Source organism: Lepus europaeus, chromosome 14 (assembly GCF_033115175.1).
Source record: "Lepus europaeus isolate LE1 chromosome 14, mLepTim1.pri, whole genome shotgun sequence".
Classification (NCBI taxonomy): domain Eukaryota; kingdom Metazoa; phylum Chordata; class Mammalia; order Lagomorpha; family Leporidae; genus Lepus; species Lepus europaeus.
The window spans coordinates 26,532,989-26,555,262 of NC_084840.1; the positions used below are offsets into that span (position 1 = coordinate 26,532,989).

Here is a 22,274-nt window from a genome sequence, read left to right on the forward strand (position 1 = left end):
CAGGAGCCAGGTGCTTCTCCTGGTCTCCCATGGGGTGCAGGGCCCAAGCACTTGGGCCATCCTCCACTGCACTCCCGGGCCACAGCAGAGAGCTGGCCTGGAAGAAGGGCAACTGGGACAGAATCCGGTGCCCCGACCAGGACTAGAACCCGGTGTGCTGGCGCCGCAAGGCAGAGGATTAGCCTGTTGAGCCGCGGCGCCGGCCTCCACTTCTGATCCAGCTCTCTGCTAGGGCATGGGCAAGCAGAAGATGTGCAAGTCCTTAGGACCCTGCACGCACGTGGGAGACCTGCAAGAAGCTCCTGGCTTTGGATAGGTACAGCTCCACAGTGCAGCCATTTGGGGAACAAACGGACGGGTGGAAGACCTCTCTGTCTCTGCCACTCTTTAATTCTTTCAAATAAATAAATAAATATTAAAAAAAAAAAAAAAGGTAAAGAAAGCTTGGCTTTTCCTGCTGCCTCCCAAGGGATAATGGTAAGCACGACACATCAGAGGCCACTGCCTGTAGCCTCTTTCCCTGCATGGAACTGATTTGCTACACTACCACCAGCCTCTCATAATGCCACTGCCTATAGGCATCAAACACAGCTGGACGAGGTACCCACCTCTACATGACACAGCGATCCCCACTGCATATGCATGTTCTCTGAGGACTGCCTGTGACAGAGGTGAGGCCAGCACACGCACTGCCTATAGGAACATGCAGACTCTGGCACAGCATATGAAGCCCTCATGGGATTCCTTTTCACCTGGCAAAGGACAAATCACCCAGAAGACTCTGCTCAAAGGACTTCCTCCCCCACGCCAGACCAACCGTGGATAAGTCACCAGCAGTTCCAAGCACACCGGGAGCCACCTACCTCCTGCCGGAACTCCACTGCTTCTCGCCCATCCTCCTCTTTGGTCTTCACCAGCGACATCTTGACCCAGGTGCGGAAGCCCCCAGAGAACTTCCAACTGGAATAGGCACTCTCACAGGCCTGCATGAAGCCTACCTTGTCTGGGCTTGGTGGGCAAAGAGAAGAAAGGTCCAAGTCAATCCAAGCTGGGCACTGGAACTAAAATGTGGGTGGACTCAAACTCCAGGCCCTACTTCAAGTTGGTTTCTCTGCTAGTGCAATCAGGATGCTGCCCACTCCCTGCTTCCCCAAATTTAGATTGCCTCAGTGGGGCTGTTTGTCAGTCACCAGCCAAAGCAGAAATCATTAAATCTCCCAATGGGTGAATGCCTCCCCCCTCCCACTCATCATTCCTACCACCTGCTCCCAAGGCAATTGGCACTTAGGTCTGCAGAAGCTCCCAGCGATACAGTGCTCCCAGCTCCTCAGAGAACGTAGGACTCAAGGCAGCCCTCACTGGCCTGTCATCTCCCTCTCAAAGGAGCAAAGAGGGTTCCTCGGGGAGCATTCAGCCACAGGAACACCCCAGGGCACTGCACATGCAGAAAAACCAAAGCGCATAGGAGCAAGTAGCAACTGCAGCCCAGCACCAAGGAAGCTCACCAACTGAGCTGTAGGGGCAGGGCCTTCTGGGAACTCTTCCGGGAGAAGGCAATCAGGCCAGTGTGAGCCAGGAAGGGAGAGAGAACTGCGGGTGGCAGAATGGGTGGAAGACGCTAGAGCAGAGGCTCTGAGCTCCAGGGCAGGAAGGACAGAGTGGCATTGGCCACTCTGCCTCTGTGGCCACCTCCCCTCCACCTGTGAACAGAGCTCCCTGGTTCAGCAGGACCTGGCAGGGACTGCGTCGCCCTCAGCTCCCGCACGTGCAGAAAATGCTCTCACTGCTAAGGTGCACTTTGGGCCTCAGAGTTGGCAACTGAGAGTTCCCAAAGCAGTGTGCATGAAGCAGACAGGACCTTTCTGATGATCAGGGGACATTCACAAGCAAACACCAAGAGTGTGCAGACCTGCACCCCTCACACCCTCCTAAGAGGGGTACCTACGGCAAACACACACTGAGCCTTTACCAAGGGCAAGACATGGTTCCCGTGCACACCACAGGGAAATCAAGGCATCGAGCAGGGGACCTGCCTTCAAGGACTTCCTCTACTCTTCAGCATCCCCAGGCAAGGGTCTCTCCAGGAGCAGCCAGCACGGTCCTCCACGGCAGCCTCGTGTACCTCTGGAGCGAGGCGTCTCACGGAGCACCAAGCACAGGAGGGCCGTCCCTGAGCCGGTGCGTCATCGGGCAGCACCACTTCCCTGCCTCTGCCCTCACCTGCCATGTCCTCAGCCTAACGACAGACAGGCAAGACTGGAGTAAGAATCAAAGCAGAGAGCGAGCCCAGCGCGACTCTGAAAGGCCACCTTTGCAGGAACTCCCGGAAAGACGAGAAGAGGAGGTAGTCGATGGCGCTGAAGTCCTCGCTACTCTGGTTCAGGCGAAACTGCAGGAAAACCAGCTCCCGCTTCTTCACTTCCTGGGGTCCCTGGACAATCAAGGCCGACTTCTGTAGGGAGACAAGGGCCAGGATCCGTCTCAGAAGCTCAGGGTTTACAGGCCATAACCCTTTACTATAAACAATCCCTCCAGGCCCTGGCCTCAGGCATGGCACAGGAGGGTTTTCTGGGGCCGAGGGCAGAAGCACAGCCTAGAAAGCCCACAGCTCCTCCCCAGCAGCCTCTCACATGACCACCAGCTACTCACCTACTCAGGGAGCTTGGGGCCTCAGCTGGGGCTCCTGCTCTGATCTGCATAGTTTTCTCAGCACAATGCCCAAAGCAAACACAAGGCAACTCATGCCCAGCCCACTTAGCTTACTGGCTAGTTGTGCGATGTGATGGAAGTTCATTTAGTAAGAAGGGTCACTTCCCTTACTCTATATGCCAATGTTTTCTTCCAGTCACTTTTAACTTTGCTTCTAATGCCATGTGTTACATGGAAGCTTTCAATGTAATAGACTGAAACCTCTATGGTCTTTCTATACATAAATAATCTCAATATTTCTTTATAGCAGTTTTTAAAACCTTTTTTTTTAGTAAGATTTATTTATTTGAAAGCTAGAGTTAGAGAGAGAGAGATCTTCATCTGCTGGTTCACTCCCCCAGATGGCTGCAATGGCCAGGGCTGGGTCAGGATGAAGCCAGGAGCCTCTTCCCGGTCTCCCACGTTGGTTGCAGGGGTACAAGCATGTGGACCATCTTCCCCTGCTTTTCCCAGGCCATCAGCAGAGAACTGGATGGAAGTGGAGCAGCTGGAACACAAATCAGCACCCAAATGGGATGCTGGCATCAGAAGCAGCCACTTAACCGACTACTCTGCAACACCATCCCATTTAAAATCCTTTTCACGTGTACATACTTTATATACCTGGCTTTAAGTTTTCTACATTATATGAGACAGGAATCTAACTCCTACCTCCTCTACCCACCCCACCCAACAATTGGTAGATCCAGGTGTAGGCCTTCCCCTCCCTCCTTTATCCTATACTAAATTCAAGTAGAGCCAACATATACATCTCCTCCAGGCCCTCATACGGCCCACAAGTTTCCCTATCTCAGCGCTACACTGTGACTCCTAGGGTTTTACAGTGTTTTGCTATCTAACTAGGCAGGTCCACTCCGCATCACTCCTCCCAAACTCATCTTGGTTATTTATATACACATGGTCTTCTAAATGTGCTTGAAAACTAGCTTGTTCACTTCCACAAAAAAAAAAAAACCATTAGGACTTCCAACTGTGATGAAACTTAACTGATGAATTAATATGGGGAGAAAATTATCAGCTTTCTAGAAATGTCCTACAGGTCTTCAAGAGTGTAATGTCAGAGTTTTATACACACACATCCATGCACTCTACACTTAGTAACTGTGCTTTCCATTCTTGTCCTTACCACTTTTTGTCTTTCTGAACTCTGAATTGCAGAGAAAGGTGTTAAAGTCACACTCTAAGAAGTTGAGGCTATTTTTGATTTTGAACAGGCTCCAGTTGAAGCATATAAATGACACAAAGATTTACAGCTGTCCAATCTCCTTTAGTGGGAGTGAATCGCTTATTAACATTAAACACTCCTCGTTTAACCCCTTGCCCTGGAATCCATTGGACTGGCAGAAATGGAGCCACTCCCTTATCTCCTTACAGGTTATCTTTGCATTCCCCCAGAGGCCTGCATCCATCTACTAACTCTCACACTCTGGGTGACATTTAGCTTCCAGTGTGCAGCAGAGAAGGCGACCGTCCCTGGTTTCCATGATCGATGTCTTCCTCCAGTGGGCGAGAACTGCGTTCCCGGGCCCAGACCACAGCGGAGCAGTCACCTGCTGGACCCTTACTGTCAGCCTCAGATGGGCTCATGTGACAAGGTTCCCAATATGTGGGAAAAAGCGACTCATGCAACACGGCATTACTTTTTTTTTTTTTTTTAAAGGGAACTGCTTGGCCGGCGCCGCAGTTGCTTCTCTTCCAGTCCAGCTCCCTGCTGTGGCCCGGGAGTACAGTGGAGGATGGCCCAAGTCCTTGGGCCCTGCACCCGCATGGGAGACCAGGAGAAGCACCTGGCTCATGGCTTCGGATCAGCGCGATGCACCGGCCGCAGCGGCCATTGGAGGGTGAACCAACAGCAAAAGGAAGACCTTTCTCTCTGTCTCTCTCTCTCACTGTCCACTCTGCCTGTCAAAAAAAAAAAAAAAAAAAGGGAACTGCTTCTGCTTGCCCTTTGCTTCTCACCTTCCCACGAGTGGTCATGTGCACACATGCCGGCCAAGTGGACCAGAACAGTGCCTGGAAGACAGCACAGGGACAAGACAGAAGCCATCACTGGACAATCTTATGAGGCAGCACTGTGCTGTTTCCAGAGACAGACACAGAGACTCCTGTCATTTCAGCCACCATTCTGAGAGTTTTGCCGCTACAGAGGATCTGAGCTTATGCTCTAACACAGACTTTGTGAGCTAGAAGTGGAATTTTGTAACAAGAAACCTAATGAGGTCTTGGCTTAAAGGCTGGGTGGTGGGAAAGCAGTAGGCAGGAAGGAAACGGACAGGGACCCTCACAATGCCAGACAGAGCAATGCACCTGGCACAAGCTAATACCATTAAGTTGACAGCACAAGAGAGGAACCAGAAAATAATGAATCAACGAGAACCTGAAGATTTGTAAAACCAAGGGGTGAGATGCTCAAGGGGAGTGACTTTCACATTCAACACAAAACAGCCAGAAGCCTACAAGTTTCCAAAAAAAATTCCCTGCAAACAAAGGCAGTGCGAGGAGAAATCTGCAGGTGCTCAACCCTGAAGCCACTTCCCACCCTAATGTGCACTTCAGACACAAGGCGGACTGGGGACGAGGCCACGGCACACAGGAGGCTCTCCCAGGCAGCTCACTGGCAGTGCTGACTTCAGGCTGGGGGCTGGGGGCTGGGAGCGAAGTCTGCCCCTCCACAGCAGCCCTCTCATGCACCTGTTCTGCGTTATGGGTTTTCTCAAATTTGTTTATTCCATCAATCAGTTCCAAACTGCTATTTATGTTTTACACCACTTCCTCAAATGATCAGGTCTGCCAGTGATTGATACCCTCAGTTGGCAGAGGCATTACTGATATTCTATGGTATCCTACTTACTTTCCTGCAGGAGAGGGAACAGTTTCAGCAGGATTTTAGAAGGAAGACTGAAGTAAACAAGCTAACAAATTGGGTGACTCTTTCATCTTTTTTTTTTTTTTTTTAACTTTTTTTTTTGACAGGCAGAGTGGACAGTAGAGGGAGACAGAGAGAAAGGTCTTCCTTTTTGCCATTGGTTCACCCTCCAATGGCCGCCGCGGTAGGCGCGCTGTGGCCGGCGCACGGCGCTGTTCTGATAGCAGGAGCCAGGTGCTTCTCCTGGTCTCCCATGGGGTGCAGGGCCCAAGCACTTGGGCCATCCTCCACTGCACTCCCTGGCCACAGCAGAGAGCTGGCCTGGAAGAGGGGCAACCGGGACAGGATCGGTGCCCCGACCGGGACTTAGAACCCGGTGTGCCGGCGCCGCAAGGCGGAGGATTAGCCTGTTAAGCCACGGCGCCGGCGACTCTTTCATCTTAAAACCCACTAACAGTGCCTTTCTGCCCCAGGATCCAGCCGGGCTCCACAGCATGACGCCCAGGCTCTTCCCATGGCCCAGCACTCTTGCAGGAGCACCGACCCTCAGAAACGCCCACCCGTGCAACGCTGCCCGGAGGCACGGAAGCCACCTGCCACCCTCTGCCCTTCCGTCTTCACGGGCAGTTTCCTCTGCCTAGGAAACCCTTCCTTTCCCCTTCAATCTGGAAAACTTTTACATGGCCCCTTTCAATCCCTTCTGAAGAAATATGGGGTAGGAGAGTAAAAATGTAAATACGCAGAAAGTCTCCTCCCTGCCTGAAAAACCCTGTGCAGGCATTGCTGCTCCCCGACGCACTCAGAGCCCCAACCCGTCATGCCCCAGCTGAGCTGTGCTGTGTGTGACAACCGAGCTGGGCCGGGCCCAGGAGTCCCCGTCCCTGGAGGATCCCCAGGTACTGCCCTGTGCCCTGCAGAAATTCTAATTCAGCTGGTCTCATGTGGATCCTGGGAGCCTGCATTTTCAAAAAGTATCCTGGTGACTCTGTCATGCAGTCAGGCAGGGAACCCACTCGACTGTCACGTCAGCCCCACTCTTTAGCCCGGCCATTCTGCCATCAAGGACAAGGTCTCACCCAATTGAGAATCCCTGAGGGCCATTCAGTGAAGCCTGAGGCAGTGTGAGATGGCTTCCTGGGAAGAAGAGGACCTGGGCCCTCAGGGCTAGCAGAGCAGCTGCCTAGACCCAGCTCGGGGCAACGGGAGTTACCAAGGTCTGATTGGAGAAAGGGTCCGTGTAGTTGATCGTCCGCGTGGTGCAGTTCATGTCGCCTGGCTGGCCAGGGTTTCTCAGAGGTGGAATGACCTCATAGTGGTGCTTACAGCTGAGCAGCTGGGCCTGACCAGGGTACAGGGCAATACCTGGGGACACAAACAGGGAAAAGCGGGGTTCAGAAGTCACACTCCACAACCACACTACTGAAATCATCTCACACACCAACAATCTGTTCCAGACCACCCGGGTAACTGCTGAGGAAAAAGGTTAAGAGTGTGGGAGGCACATCCCCTCCCCACATCTTCAAGCCCAATTCTAGTGGAAGGCACAAGCCTCCTCCCCTCAGTGAGCCCCTGACCCAGCCTGTAATGCAGCCTCCTGACTGGCTGAGCCCAGCTATGGCCTCCCCCTGCCCATCACCCACAGAAGTCATTTTGTCTCTCATCTCTTCTCTGATGGAGCTCCAGCATAAGTCACATCCTGGTAGCTCCTGCCTCCCCGCACCCCCTGCCCCAGTATCTCATCCAAGGCTCTACTCAAAGTAGCTGCCCAACTTCAAAGACAGAGATGCTGAGAGCAGCACTTGGCATCAAAGTTCAGAGAGACCAATAGACTAGACAGAGCAAGGAAAACCCATAGATGATGAGACTGAAGCAGACACAGAGGGGCAAACACAAGACGATGCCAGAGCCAGAGTGAGGAGCTGTGACCGGCACCATCAGCTCTGCTGGGGGCTGTAAGAGCCCCAGGCAGAGGGGCTCAGCTCTAGTTCTGTGAGCATGCCACCTGGGAGTCACTCAGGGGCACCTTGTGGACAAAACAGCGGTACCCACCAAGTGGGCAGAGCCTGAGCCACAGCACTTGCGCTTCCCCATTCACTCCATGGCTGCCAGCGTGCCCGGCACCAGCTCCACATCAGAGCAGACAGAACACTTCGTGGCAGAGACGACTTCCCACTGGGGACCAGACGCCCAATGGGACAGGGAAGGAATACATGGTGTGGCCTGGGAGCCCCTGCCCACCATCTAATGGCCTTGCCATCCCAGCCACCCTCTGCACTGCGTAGTCCAGCTGGGATTCCTCCTTATCCTCGCCTCTGGCCTCTGGCCTCTGGCCTCTGGCTCCAGTCAGGCTGGCCTCCTTTCCAGAAGCCCTCTGCCTCCCTTCCCTCTCCTTGACCCTCTTCCCAGAAGCACTCTCTTCCCACCCATATTCTTGTTTTCAAGCCCAGCTCCAAACCTACCTCTGCAAAGCTTTCCCCAACCTCCTGGGCTCTGCGCCCCTCTCTGTGGCACACACCACACCCTGCTGGGCCTGACAGCAGCTCTCAGGTGAGTGCGCTACATCCAGACTGCACTCGGGCTCCCTCGCCCTGCCCAGAGCGACCAGCACTGTGCCCTGTGCAACAGCAGCGGCTCAAGGAGAGTCTGCCAGTGGATGCTCTGATGCCTGGTCTGAGAGGGCCCTACCTGGGGCATCATAGCGATCCACCTCCTTGTAGGACACGGACATGACAGGGTGCTTGAGTTTCTCACGAAAGTCCGTGATGGTCTGGTAGACCAGGAAGACAGCCACGGCCATGAGCAGCAGGTAGATGAAGATGAGCAGGACTGAGAAGACGTTCTTCAGGCAGGTCTTGCTGAAGCGGATGCTGCTGGAGGCAGACTCGCTGTCCAGGCCTGACAAGCACAAAGCACCACGTGATCCAGGGCACCGCGCAGCAACCTCTAGGTGCGCACCTGCCGTTCCAGGGACGTGACACCCCAGCACACCAACCCCACTCCCAATCATAAAAGGCACCTGTAAACCTTCCCTACACAACCCATCCTACTGGGCAGAGGACACAGAGACACTGTTTAATGTCTTTGTGGAGACTCCTATCCAGAAGGGAAGGCAGTTACAATCCCTGAAAGGAGTTTGGCCCCGATCGTCCCCTCTGGTCTCATCCCTCACCACTCCACTTCCCAATTCCCATAGCTCCCGCTCCACTAATGCACTTCCTGTTCTCCCAGCATGCACTTCCCAACCCTGCAGCCACTCACCTATGCCTGGTCTGAAGTACCTATCTCTCACAGCCGACTCCTTACTCATCCTTCCCCCATCCCTTAACTTTATGGGTACCCCTCCTCAGCCTTCCCCAAACACCCAACATGCCCTCTACTTCACCGCTCAGCAGCTGTCTGTGTTTTGCTAGGCTACAAGTTCCAGAAGGGCAGGGACAGGACAAGTCTTGTCCACAGCCTAACCGTCAGCACATCACACTGTGCCTGGGACGCAGCAGGCATTCCGCACCTACAGGATGACCAGTTACCAGATCCTGACACCATTCTCACAGCACAGCTCTGCCTCCCCGACCTGTTCTCACATCGTCCGAGCCTGGGTAACTCTCTTGTTATGGACTGAGCTATGCCCTCGCTCCAAATTCCCAAGTTGAAGCCTTAACCCCCAGGGGGACCACACTTGGGGACAAGACCTTTAAGGCTTTAAGATGGTAACAGATTAAATGAAGTCAGAGTGCCCTTATAAGAGGAAGACACACCAGGACGGCATGCGCACAGGGAGAGGCCATGTGAAGACACAGTGAGAAGGCAGTCAGAAGTGACAAGCCAAGGAGAAGAGACCTCATCAGAAACAAGCCATGCTGGGGCCGGTGCTGTGGCGTAGCGGGTAAAGCCACCACCTACATGCCAGTATCCCAGATGGATGCTGGTTCAAGACCCAGCTGTTCCACTTCCGATCCAGCTCTCTGCTGTGGCCTGGGAAAGCAGTAGAAGGTGGCCCAAGTCCTTGGGCCCCTGTACCCACGTGGCAGATCCAGAGACCAGGAGCTCCTGGCTTTGGATCGGCGTAGCTCTGGCCTTGTGGCCATCTGAAGAGTGAACCAGTGGAAGGAAGACCTTTCTCTGCCTCTCTGTAATTCTGCCTTTCAAATAAATAAATAAATCTTTAAAATAAAATAATCTGAAAGCACAGGAAATGTCCAAATCAAGTAGAAAGTGAAAGAGAGTCTACTTTCAAAAGAAGAACTATACCTGGTGAGAGTTGTAATTTTTGTCTGAGGGCATACATCAATCCCCCACGAGCCATGGTAAAAGAAAACAGTGCAGGGCTAGAAAAACAAAGCTAAGGAAATTCTGAAAGGCAGTATTCAAAGATGAAGTGAACTTCCCAAGTTTGGAAACAAAATGTACTAAAATTCTTGGCTGGAAACCAGAGGGGGCCCAGCAAAAAAGCAGCAGCTGAAGACAGAGAACTGACTGGACAGGAGATGCAGGGGAGGCAGGAGTTCAGAGCCTGCTTGAATCCTGCCATACCAACCTGCTACAAAAAAAAAATTTTTTTTTCTTCAGATCATAACAGAATCCAGATTCTCTATAACGTATCATGTATAATGTCTAGTGTTTAATCAAAAGTCACTAGAGGTGGAAAGAAACAAGAAAATTAAGTCATCTCAAGAAAAAAATGGAGCCTATAGAGACCAATACTAAGATGACCCAGATGTAGCAATTACCAGAAAAGGGTTTTACAGCACAGAAAGCAAATTATATGAATAAGAACTAAACAGAAGGCAAAGAGAGAAACAGACGCTATTTTAAAAGAACCAAACACAGAGTTTCAGTTGTTCAGGATGAAGGGTTCTGGGGACAGATGTCACGATGGCTGCTCAGCAACACAAATGTATGTAACGTCACTGAACCACATGCTTACAGACGCTGATTTTCACCTTACATGTATCTTGTCACAATAAAAAATGCTTTATTAAATTTATAGAAAGAATCAAATGGAAATTTTTTTTTTGACAGGCAGAGTTAGACAGTGAGAGAGAGACAGAGAGAAAGGTCTTCCTTCCACTGGTTCACCCCCAAAATGGCCACCACAGCCAGCGCTGCACCGATCCAAAGCCAGGAGCCAGGTGCTTCCTCCTGGTCTCCCATGCGGGTGCAGGGCCCAAGCACTTGGGCCATCCTCCACTGCCTTCCTGGGCCACAGCAGAGAGCTGGACTGGAAGAGGAGCAACCGGAACAGGACTAGCGCCCCAACTGGGACTAGAACCCGGTGTGCCAGCGCCGCATGCAGAGGATTAGCCAAGTGAGCTGTGGCGCCGGCTCAAATGGAAATTCTAAGCTGAAAAAAATTAAAAAGTTATATATAAATTTAACAGAAGACAGAAGAAAAATGAGTCAGTGGAACTGAGGTTAAATAAAGAAATATCCAATCTGAAGAAAAGTATGACTAGAGCCTAGATCACTGTGTAACATCTTACAGTCTAATAATGTGTTACTACAGATAAAAAATATTTGAAAAAGTAATGACCCAAAACTTCCCCAAACCAGAGAAAGACTTGAACTTACATATCCAAGAAGCACAATAATGCCAAACAGGGTAAGAAAAGCACCCCCAAGCAAATCATAATCAAATTGTTAACACAAAGGTGAGAGAAAAATCTTGAAAGCAGTCAGAAAAAAAATTACATAATAATACAGGAGACTGATACGAACGGTGACTAACTTCTAATCAGAACTAAGAGTTCAGGGGCAGGCATGTGCCACAGCAGTTGAGACGCCATCTAGGACATCCGCATCCCGTATCAGAGAACCTGAGTTTTGAGTCCTGGCTCCACTTCAGATTCAGCTTCCTGCAGGCGCTCATCCTGGGAGGAAGCAATGATGACTCAAGTACTTGGGGCCCCGCCACCCACATGGGAGACCCAGAATGAGGTCCTGACTCCTAGGCTGCAAGGTCTCTGGATGCAAAGCATTGTGGTCTGTGCACAGGAACTACTGCTTGGAAGGCACTCCCAGCTTCTATTGCTAATACAGGATAAAGGTGCATTTCAAAACATGGCTGGTGGGGCTCGCATTCTGACTTAGCAGATAAAGTGACCATCTATGATGCCAGCATCCCATATAGGTGCCAGTTCAAGTCCTGGTTACTCCACTTCCAATCCAGCTCCCTGCTAATGGTGTGGGAAAAGCAGCAGAAGATGGCCCAAGTATTTGGGCTCTTGGCACCAATGAGGGAGACCCAGATAAAGCTCCTGGCTTTGGCCTGGCCCAGCACTGACTATTGTGGCATCTGCGGAGTGAACCAGCAAATGAAAGATCTGTGTCTTCTTCTAACTCTTTCAAATAAATAAATAAACCTTAAAAAAAAAAAAAAAAAAAGCTGGTGAGAAAACACTGTCAGCACTGCTCATGTACCAGCCTGCTACATTCTACAGGGGTTCGAAAAGATCCCAAGACAAAAGTGAAGAAACTCTGCGGTGACCAATTTGGTCCAAAACATCTGAATCTAGTTTTTAAGAGTTGGGAAGGATTTAAAAGGCCATGTGGCTCAACCTCACTGCTTGTGTGGTGTTCCAGGTCCCACATCCAGTAAGTGGTCCAATCAGAATCACAGTCCTACAGTTCTGACTTCTAACCCAATGCTCCTTCCCTACACAACACAAGGAGTACTAAAATTCTAGTCATTAATGATGATTAAGGAAGACCTAGCACATTTTAAGGCAAACTATATACTCACATAATTTCCAGACTGACCAATATAATAAAGATGAAAAATGACTGGCATTTATGAGCCCTGCTATAAGCCAAATAAACATAATTTGAAATATTCTTCTTTCATGATACCTTTGATTAGGGAAAGAGATGAAATTCTCCCTGTATGTTCTTTAAAAATTTGAGAATAACCAATATAAGGTACAAAAGGGTCACACAGGACAATTTTAACACGTTGACTTGTTTGACAGTGGTACTTAGACAAATCGCTCTCATGGGGACACGGACCAAAAATCCCCTCCTCCGTTTCATGCACAAAAGCCAAGGCTAGCTTTATAGGTCTCTTCTTGATTCCCAAACTAAGCATGCGATGTGAGTAAGAGCTGTACAACTCCTTACCCACATTTGCTATACACAATACTCCAGTTCTAGACACGATTATATTTACCATTTACCCATTAAAAAGGTATGGGGAGGCTGAGTATTTGACATGTCCCATGTACTCTGTGCGGCAGTGAGAAAACTGAACACTGATTTTTCTGTAGCAAGCTGTATGAAAGTGCTTCAACAGTACACATTCTTTATATGAACACAAACTTTCCCAGGAAAAGGTAAAAATAGCAAACAAGAATCCCTGGTAAAGGTAACTTACGTGTCTTGTAAAATCCCTGACAGAATGCTTCAAAAACCCCAACTTGTCCCAGAATGTAAGTCAGGCCACTCAGGGATCTGTGATGGGTAAAAGGCCATTTCTGAAAACATGTGAAACCCCACCAGGCAGAGAACACTAGCTTAAGACACAGCTCTGAATTCTTCATTTGTTCCCCTTTTTAAGTGAGAGTGGGTTTTTGTTTTTGGAGTTTAGATATCATTTGCATACCATAAAATTTCACTTTCTTTTTTAAGATTTTTTATTTATTTATTTGACAGGCAGAATTACAAACAGTGAGAGAGAGGGACAGAGAGAAAGGTCTTCCTTCCGTTGGTTTACTCCCCAAGTAGCCTCAGTGGCTGGAACTATGCTGATCCGAAGCCAGGAGCCAGGTGCTTCCTCCTGGTCTCCCATGCGGGTGCAAGGCCCAAGGACCTGGGCCATCCTCCAATGCTTTCCCAGGCCACAGCAGAGAGCTGGACTGGAAGAGAAGCAACTGGGACTAGAACTGGTGCTCATATGGGAGGATTAACCTTGTGTGCCACGGCGCTGGCCCCAAAATTTCACTTTCTGAGAGCAAGCAAGCTCTTAACTGCTAGTTCATTCCCCAAACTCCTGCAGCAGGGCCCAGGCTGAAGCTGGGAACCCAACTCAGGTTTCAAGCAGCAGTAATGCAATCACTCACATTAGCAAGAAGCTGGAATCAGGAGTAGAGATGGACCTGAACCCAGGCACTCCCATAATGGGACACAGGCAACCTAGACACTGTCTTATCCACTTGGCCAAATCTCACCTCTAAAAGAAATATATTCAGGTGTTTTTGGTATATTCACAGGTGAGCACTCCTCAGCACTTCTAATTATAGAACATTCTCATTACTCAAAAAAAAAAAAAAAAAAAAATCTCCTACCCCAATAGTGGTCCCTCCTCCTTTCCCTTAAGTCCCTGGAAACTACTAATCTGTCAGTCTCGAGGGATTTGCCTGTTCTAGACATCTCACAAATGGAATCACACATGTGGACTCTCACCTCTGATTTCTTTTACTTGGTATGTTTTCGAGATTCATCCATATTGTAGTTGGTATCAGTTTCTTCATTTCTTTTTTTTTTTAAGATTTATCTGAGTTACACAGAGAGAGAAGGAGAGGCAGAGAGAGGCAGAGAGAGAGAGAGGAGGTCTTTCATCTGCTGGTTCACTCCCCAACTGGACTCAACAGCCAGAGCTGTGCCGATCCAAAGCCAGGAGCTTTTTCTGGGTCTCCCACAAGGGTGCAGTGTCCCAAGGACTTGGGCCATCTTCCACTGCTTTCCCAGGCTATAGCAGAGAGCTGGATAGGAAGTAGAGTAGCCAGGATTGAAACCGGCGCCATATGGGAATGCCAGCACAGAAGGTGGTGGCTTTACCAGCTACGCCACAGCACCAGCCCCTTCATTTCTTTATATTGTCAAACATTCCATTGTATGAATAAGCTGTTTTATTTATCCATTCATCAGGCAGAGACCATTTGATCTATATCTATGCTTTGGCCATTATGAATAATGCTGTTATAAATATTTATGTATAAGTTTGTGTGTAGACTTAAGTTTTCATGTGGACATAAATTTTCATTTCTTCTGAGTGCACACTGCTGGGTCATATGGTGCCGTGGTTTGGATGTGGTTTCAATGTCTCAAAAAGGCTTGTTTATTGGATGCAGGTCCCAATGTGAGAAATGGTAGAGGGATTGGCACTGAGGCATGGCAGGTAAAACCGCCACCTGTGGCACTGGCATCCCATATGGATGCCAGTTCACATCCCAGCTGTTCTACTTCTGATCCAGCTCCCTGCTAATGGGAAAGCAGGGGAAGATGGCCCAAGTCTTTGAGCCCCCGCATTCACGAAGGAGACCCAGAAGAGGCTCCTGGCTTCCGACCAGCCCAGTTCCAGCTGCTGCAGCCATATGGAAAGTGAACCAGGAGAAGGAAGACCTCACTCTATTCTCCCCCCACCCCACCCCCAACTCTTTCGAATAAATAAATTGAGAAAAAGAGAGAGAGACAGAGAGAGCGAGCGAGCGCAGAACCTTTAAGAGGGGGAGCCTGGTGGGCGGTCAGCAGGGATTAAGGTAGTTCTCAAGAGATCCTGAATTAGTCCTCAACGAAGTGGGTTATCATAAAAGAACAAGACTAAATCCCTCACTTCTTGCTCTCTGGCTTCTTTTCTTAGCATGTAATCTCTCCCTCTTGCATGCACTCCAGCCAAGATACCAACAGCCCTGATGTGATGTAGCCAAGGGGGCCCTTGCCAGAGCTGACAGCAATGCCATATGGACTTTTAGCCTCCAAATCTGTGAGCTTCTTCTTTTCTTTATAAAGTACCCAGCCTTGGGTATTTTTCTCTAGCAACGGAAAATGGACTAGCATTGTAACTATATCTGACATTTTGAGGAACTAGAAAATTGTTTTCCACAGCAGCTGAACTATACACAAGAGGGAGTTCTCATTTTTCCACATCCTTGCATAAATTTATCATTCATCTTTTTTGATTACAGCCAGCCTCGTGGCTGTAAGGTGGCACCTCCTTGTGGCTTAGACAGGCATGTCCCTGGTGACTAATTATGGTTGAGTATATTTTCAAGTGCCTACGGGCCATTTCTCCTCTGGAGAAACATCTATTCAGATACTGTGCCCACTTTTTAAATTATTATACCTCAAGGAACTAGAAAAAAATAAAAGAAGAAAAAGAGCAGGAATAAAAAGAGATCAACAAAACAGAGTTTTTTTTTTTTTTTTTTTTTTTTGGACAGGCAGAGTGGACAGTTAGAGAGGGAGAGACAGAGAAAAAGGTCAACCTTTACCGTTGGTTCACCGCTGCCGCCGGCGCACTGGGGCCGTGCACTGCGCTGATCCGAAGCCAGGAGCCAGGTGCTTCTCCTGGTCTCCCATGGGGTGCAGGGCCCAAGCACTTGGGCCATCCTCCACTGTACTCCCGGGCCACAGCAGAGAGCTGGCCTGGAAGAGAGGCAACCAGGATGGAATCCGGCGCCCCGACCGGGACTAGAACCCAGTGTGCCGGCGCCGCAGGCAGAGGATTAGCCTATTGAGCCGCGGCACCGCCCAAAGAGTTGGTTTTTTGAAGAAAAAAAAAATCAGCAAAACTTGGGCTAGAATAAGACATAAAGAGAAGAGATTAAAATAAATAAAATCAGAGATGAAAACAAAGACATTACAACTGAAACCACAGAAATACAAAGAAATACTAGAAACAACTATGAACAACTATATGCCATTAAATTAGAAAACCTAGAAGAAGAGATGGACAAATTCCTGAACACACACAACCTACCATGATCGAATCAGGAAGAAACAGAAAATCTAAGCTGATCAATACTGAGTAATGAGATTGAATCAGTAATGAAAAGCCTCCTATCAAAGAAAGGCCGAGACTTCATGGCTGAATTCTACCAAACATTCAAAGAAAAACTAATACCTATTCTTCTCAAACTATTCCAAAAAATTGGCATTCTCCCAGACTCATTCTACAAAGCTCTACCCTGATATAGAAAACAGACAAGGACACAACAGAAAGAGAGAACTAAAAGCCAATATCCCTGATAAATACAGATGCAAAAATCTTCAGCAAAATACTTGTAAAACAGATTATTCACCACGATCAATGGGATTTAGCCTAGGCATACCAGAGTGGTTCAATATATGCAAATCAATAAATGTAACACAAGAACAGAATGAAGGACAGAAAACATACAACTGCTTCAATAGGTGCAGGAAAATTATTTGACAAAATGCAACATCTATTCATAATAAAAACTCTCAAAAATTAGGTATTGAAGGAATACAAAGGCCTTACATGACAAACTCATTTCTAACATCCTAAAATGGAAAAAGTTGAACTTTTCCTCTAGACTCTTGAACAAAACAAGAACTGCTCTCACCACTTTTATTCAACAGCCCTAGAAGTCCTAGCCAGAGCAATTAGGCAAGAGGAAGAAATAAAGGGCAACTAAATTGTAAAGAGGAAGTTAAATTGTCTTTGTTTGCAGATGAGATGATCTTACATATAGAAAACCTTAAATACACCACCCAAAGCTGTTAGTACTAATAAATGAATTCAGTAAAGTTGCAAGATACAAAAACCAACATACAATCAGTGGTGTTTCTATACATGAATAGCAAATTCACTGAAAAAGAAATCAAGGGGGTGGGGGAAGAAATCAAGAAAGGAATCATTTATAAACCCTACAAAAAATATAAAATACTTAGCAATAAAATTATCCGAGGAGGTGAAAGACCTTTATAATGAAAACCATACAATATTGATAAAAGAAATTCAAGAATACACATACATTCAAAGATGGAGAAATAGCCCCTGTTCACAAACTGAAAGAATTAATACTGTTAAAATATCCACACTGCCCAAAACGATCTACAGATTCAATGCAATTCTATCAAATTAGCAATAGCATTCTTCACAGATATGGAAAAAACAATCCTAAAATTTGTTTGGAATCACAAAAGAACTTGATTACCCCCAAATAATCTTGAACAAAAAGAACAATGTTGGAGGCATATTACCTGGCTTCAAAATATGCATTGCAAAAATAAACAAAACATGAAGCTGGCATAAAAACAGACAAATCAACAGCAATAAATCTATGCATTTACACTAACTGATTTCCAACACAGCACCATTTCAATGGTACTGGGAAAACTGGATAGTCACATATGGAAGAACAAAACTAGATTCCTCTCATCAATTACAAAAGTCAACTCTAAATAGATGCAACACCTAAGTGTTAGATCTGCAGGCCAGGGTTGTGGCGTAGTAGGTTAAGCCTCAACCTGTGGTACCAGCATCCCATAAGGGCACCAGTTCAAGTCCCAGCTGTTCCACTTCCGATCAGCTTTCTGCTATGGCCTGGGACAGCAGCAGAAGATGGCCCAAGTGCTTGCAGCCCTGCACCTGCGTGGGAGACCTGAAAGAAGCTCCTGGCTTTGGATCAGCCCAGCTCTGGCCATTGTGGTCATCTAAGGAGTAAATCCATGGATGAAAGACCTTTCTGTCTGTCTCTCCCTCTTTGTACCTCTCTCAAATAAATAAAATCTTTTAAAGAAAAAATGTTAGGCCTGAAGCTATGAAACTATTAGAAGAAAATACAGGGGAATGCTTTATGACATTGTTTTGGGCAAGGTTTTGGTTTGTTTGTTTGTTTGTTTGTTTTTGCAACAAAAGGAAAAACAGAGAAAGCAGATTATATCAAACTAAAAAGCTTCTGCATAGCAAAGGAAACAATCAACCAAGGAGACAGTCTACAGAACAGGAGAAAACTATCTGCCAACTACACATTTGATAAGGAGTTAATATCCAGAATAATTAAGGGGCCCAGTATTGTGGTGCAGCAGGTTAAGCTGCTGCTTGTGACACCTACCACAGTACCAGCTGCTCCACTTTCAATCCAGCTTCCTGCTAATGTACCTAGAAAGGTATTGAAAGATGGCCCAAGTGTTTGGGCCCCAGCCACCCACATGGAAGAGCAGGATGGAGTTCCTAGTTCTTGGCTTCAACCTGGCTCAACCTTGGCTGTTGCAGCCATTTGAGGAGTGAGCCAGCAGATGGAAGATCCTTTTCTCTGTCTCTCCCTCTCTCTTCAACTAATAATCTTAAAAAAAAAAAAAGTATCTTAAGAGCTAAACACCAAACAACTCAATTTACCCAATCTAAAAACAGGTAAAAGATTCAAACATTTCTCAAGAAATGACCAATAGGTAAATGAAAAGATGCTCTAATCACTGATCATCAGAGAACTGCAAATCAAAATCACGATGAGATACCATCGCACCCCAGTTAGAATGGCTGTTATCCATAAGAAACAACAAATGACACTGGTAAGGCTTAGAAAAGGGGAACTCATACACTGTTGGTGAGAACAGCATAGCCAGTAATGGAGGGTCCTCAAAAGACTAAAAATAAAAATGATCATATGATCCAGGAATCCCACCATTTAAGTGTACATCCACAGGAAACAAAATCAGTATGTCTCAGTGATATCTACACGCCCATGTTTACTGCCAGCACTATCCAATTAGCCAAGATTTGGAATTAATCTGAATATCTAATGGATAAAGAAAATGTGGGCTGTATACCTAATGGAATATTACTCAGTCATAAAAAGGTGAAATCCTGTCGTTTGTGACAACATGGATGGACTTGAACAACACTGTCTAGATTTCACGTATGATCTCACTCATATGTAGAATCTAAAAAAGCTGACTTCATAGAATTAGAGAGAGGAACAGTGGTTTCCAGAGACAAAGGTGTGCAGAGAGGACTGGGAAAAGGATGGTCAGGTGTACTACTGTACACCAGGGAGATGACAGTTAATAGCAATAATATATCACATATTTCAAAATAGCTGGAAGAGGTTTTGGGTCCTCTCACCATGCAGAAATAATATATATATGAAGTGATGGATGTGTCAAATACTCCAATTTGATCATCACATTGTACTCCATAAATATATATACTACGTATCAGATAAAAAAAAAAAACACTAGTATAATAGAAGTTGTCTGGGATCAGACACTGCTTGATTCAGGCTGTTTACTAGTCAATGCGGTCTTCTACTTAACCTCCCTTAGCCTAAAAATGAAGCTAACTATCTATAAAATGAAGATAACCACCTGGGGGTGAGGGAGTGGGGAGGATGGTGTATGACACAGAGGTTAAGACACCATCTGGGGGCCAGCACTGTGGTGCAGTGGGTAAAGCCACCACCTGCAGTGTCGGCATCCCATATGGGTGCCAGTCTGAGTCCTGGCTGCTATACTTCCAATCCAGGTCTCAGCTATGGCCTGGGAAAACAGAAGAAGATGGCCCCAAAACCTTGGGCTCCTGCACCCACGTGGGAGACCCAGAAGAAGTTCCTGGCTCCATATCGGCGCAGCTCTGGCCATTATAGCCATTTGGGGAGTAAACCAGCAGATAGAAGACCTCTTTCTGTATGCCTTCAAATAAATAAATAAACCTAAAAAAAAATAAAATAAAAAGATGCCTGGGATGCCTGCATCCCATATCCCAGACACCCAGTGTCTGGGCTGGAGTCCCAGCTCTGCTTCTGATTCCAGCTTCCTAGGAGGCAGCAGGTGATCACTCAAGTACTTGAGCTTCTACTCCTATATGGGAGATCGAGGCTCCTGGTTTTGGCGTGGCCCAGCCCTGATTGCTGCGGGCATTTAGCAAGTGAACTAGCAGATGGGGATCTCTCTCTGTCTCTATTTCAATAAAATAAAAACTATTTTATCAAAACAGAATAATATGGGCAATGGGTATGACAGAGTCTTGGCACAGTGGAAGCAGTCAGATAACACTATTTGTGGGAACAGCGGTATGGTGTGGCAGGTTAAGCTGAGGCCAGTAACTGCCAGCATTTCATATGGGCACCAGTTCGCGTACTGGCTGCTCCACTTCTGATCCAGCTCCGACTGGCGTGCCTGGGAAAGCAGTGGAAGATGGTCTGGGTCCTTGTCTCCTGCACCCACATGGGAGACCCAGGGGAAGCTCCTGGCTCTTGACTTTGGCCTGGCCCAGCCATGGCACTGCAGCCACTTGGAGAGTGAACTAGTAGATGGAAGAGCTCTGTCTCTCTCTCTTCTTCTGTAACTCTGCCTTTCAAGTAAACAAAAAAATCTTGGGGGAGGGGGGAAGGACGAAGAAAGAAAACACTATTTGCCCTGCCACTCTCTTCTTCTTCACAATTCTTCTCTGTGGAATAGGCATAATTATAGAATCTCCTGTCCTGCTCTCCTTCCCCATTAATACAGGAACCAAAAGGAACAGAACTCAGCTTTCCAGTTCACCCAAGAAGCTGTCCCATTCACTCAGCAAGTCTTTAAGAGTGGCCAGGGCCAAGGTAGTATGCAAAACAGACAAGTGTCTGACCTCAAGCTTCATTCTGATAGAAGAGACAGATATTAATAAGTCATAAATACAGCATTCCTGGGCCGGCGCTGTGGCATGGCAGGTTGAGCTTCCACCTGCGATGCTGGCATCCCATATGGGTGCCTCTTATGTCCTGGCTGCTCCACTTAGGATCCAGTTCTCTGCCAAAGCACCTGGGAAAGCAGCAGAGACGGGCCAATTACTTGGGCCCCAGCCACTTGCATGGGAGACCGGGAAGAAGCTCCAGGCTTCGGCCTGGCCCAGTCCTGGCCTTTGTGACCATCTAGGGAGTGAACAGTAGAAGAAAGATCTCTATCTCCCTTTCTCTGTATAAACAAATCTTTAAAAATAAATGAATACACCATTCCACAGCAATAGCTGCAAAGGAAAGACACATTGCTATGCTCTGGATATTAGTCTGGGTGACCCTCAGAACATCCACACATTAAAGGCTTGTCCCCAGAATGGTGCTACTAGGAGGTGGTGGATCCTTTAAGAGGTGGGGTCTTGTGGGAAGTGCTAAGGTCACTGGGGACTTTGCCCTTCAAGGGGATCCTAGGATCTCTGTCTCTGCTTCCTGTTTTGAGATGTTACTGTTGGCTCCTGCACATACCCCCACCATTGTCATCCATTTCACTCTCACCAGAAGCTAAACCAAAACCTCCCCCATAAGATCTTGGACTCTGAACTTCCAAAACTGTGAGTTACATAACATTTTCTCTTTAAAAAATCAGTTACCTCCATTTATTCCATTGTGGTAACACAAACCTGAGTAATACCATGTGTCTACTGAGAGACAACGTTGGAGGATGGGAGGTGATCTGGCCAGGTCAGGAAAGGTTAAAAAGAAAAAACAAAGGAAAGCATCAGCTGAGAGCTGAAGAATGATTAGTCATTAACCAGGTGACAGAACAAAGAAAATTCCAAGCAAAGAAATAAAACAGGGGCGCTGTGGCATAGCAGGTAAAGCCATGTCCTGCAGTGCCAGGATCCTATATGGGCACCAGTTTTAGTCCCAGCTGCTCCACTTCCAATCCAGTTCTCTGCTATGGCCTGGGAAAGCAGTAGAAAATGGCCTACTAAGTGCTTGGGCCCCTACACCTGTGTGGGAGACCCGAAAGAACCTCCTGGCTCCTGGCTTAGGATTAGCTCAGCTCCAGCCATTGTGGCCATCTGGGGAGTGAACCAGCAGATAGAAGACCTACCCCCAACCCTGTGTGTGTGTGTGTGTGTGTGTGTAGATCTGCCTTTCAAATAAATAAATAAAATCCTAAAAAACAACAACAACAACAACAAAAAGGTCCTATGGTGCGAAGAAATGAGATCTAAAATAAGAGACTGGCAGAGGAGCAGAGAAAAAGGGAATGAAAGGAAGAAAAAGCATGACTCTGAAGTTCA

The 22,274-nt window shown here is 47.6% G+C and overlaps 1 protein-coding gene across 1 annotated transcript in view; it reads right to left on the reverse strand.

Moving 5' to 3' along the window:
- Nucleotides 1-22,274, reverse strand: part of PACC1 (proton activated chloride channel 1) — a 31,420-nt gene that overhangs the window by 5,918 nt on the left and 3,228 nt on the right. Inside the window, exons 3-6 of the mRNA XM_062210310.1 lie at nt 8,261-8,470; nt 6,786-6,937; nt 2,310-2,452; nt 864-1,008 (exon numbers count right to left, since the gene is read on the reverse strand). Coding sequence (XP_062066294.1) covers nt 864-1,008; nt 2,310-2,452; nt 6,786-6,937; nt 8,261-8,470 — 650 coding nt within the window. The remainder of the gene's footprint in view (nt 1-863; nt 1,009-2,309; nt 2,453-6,785; nt 6,938-8,260; nt 8,471-22,274) is intronic.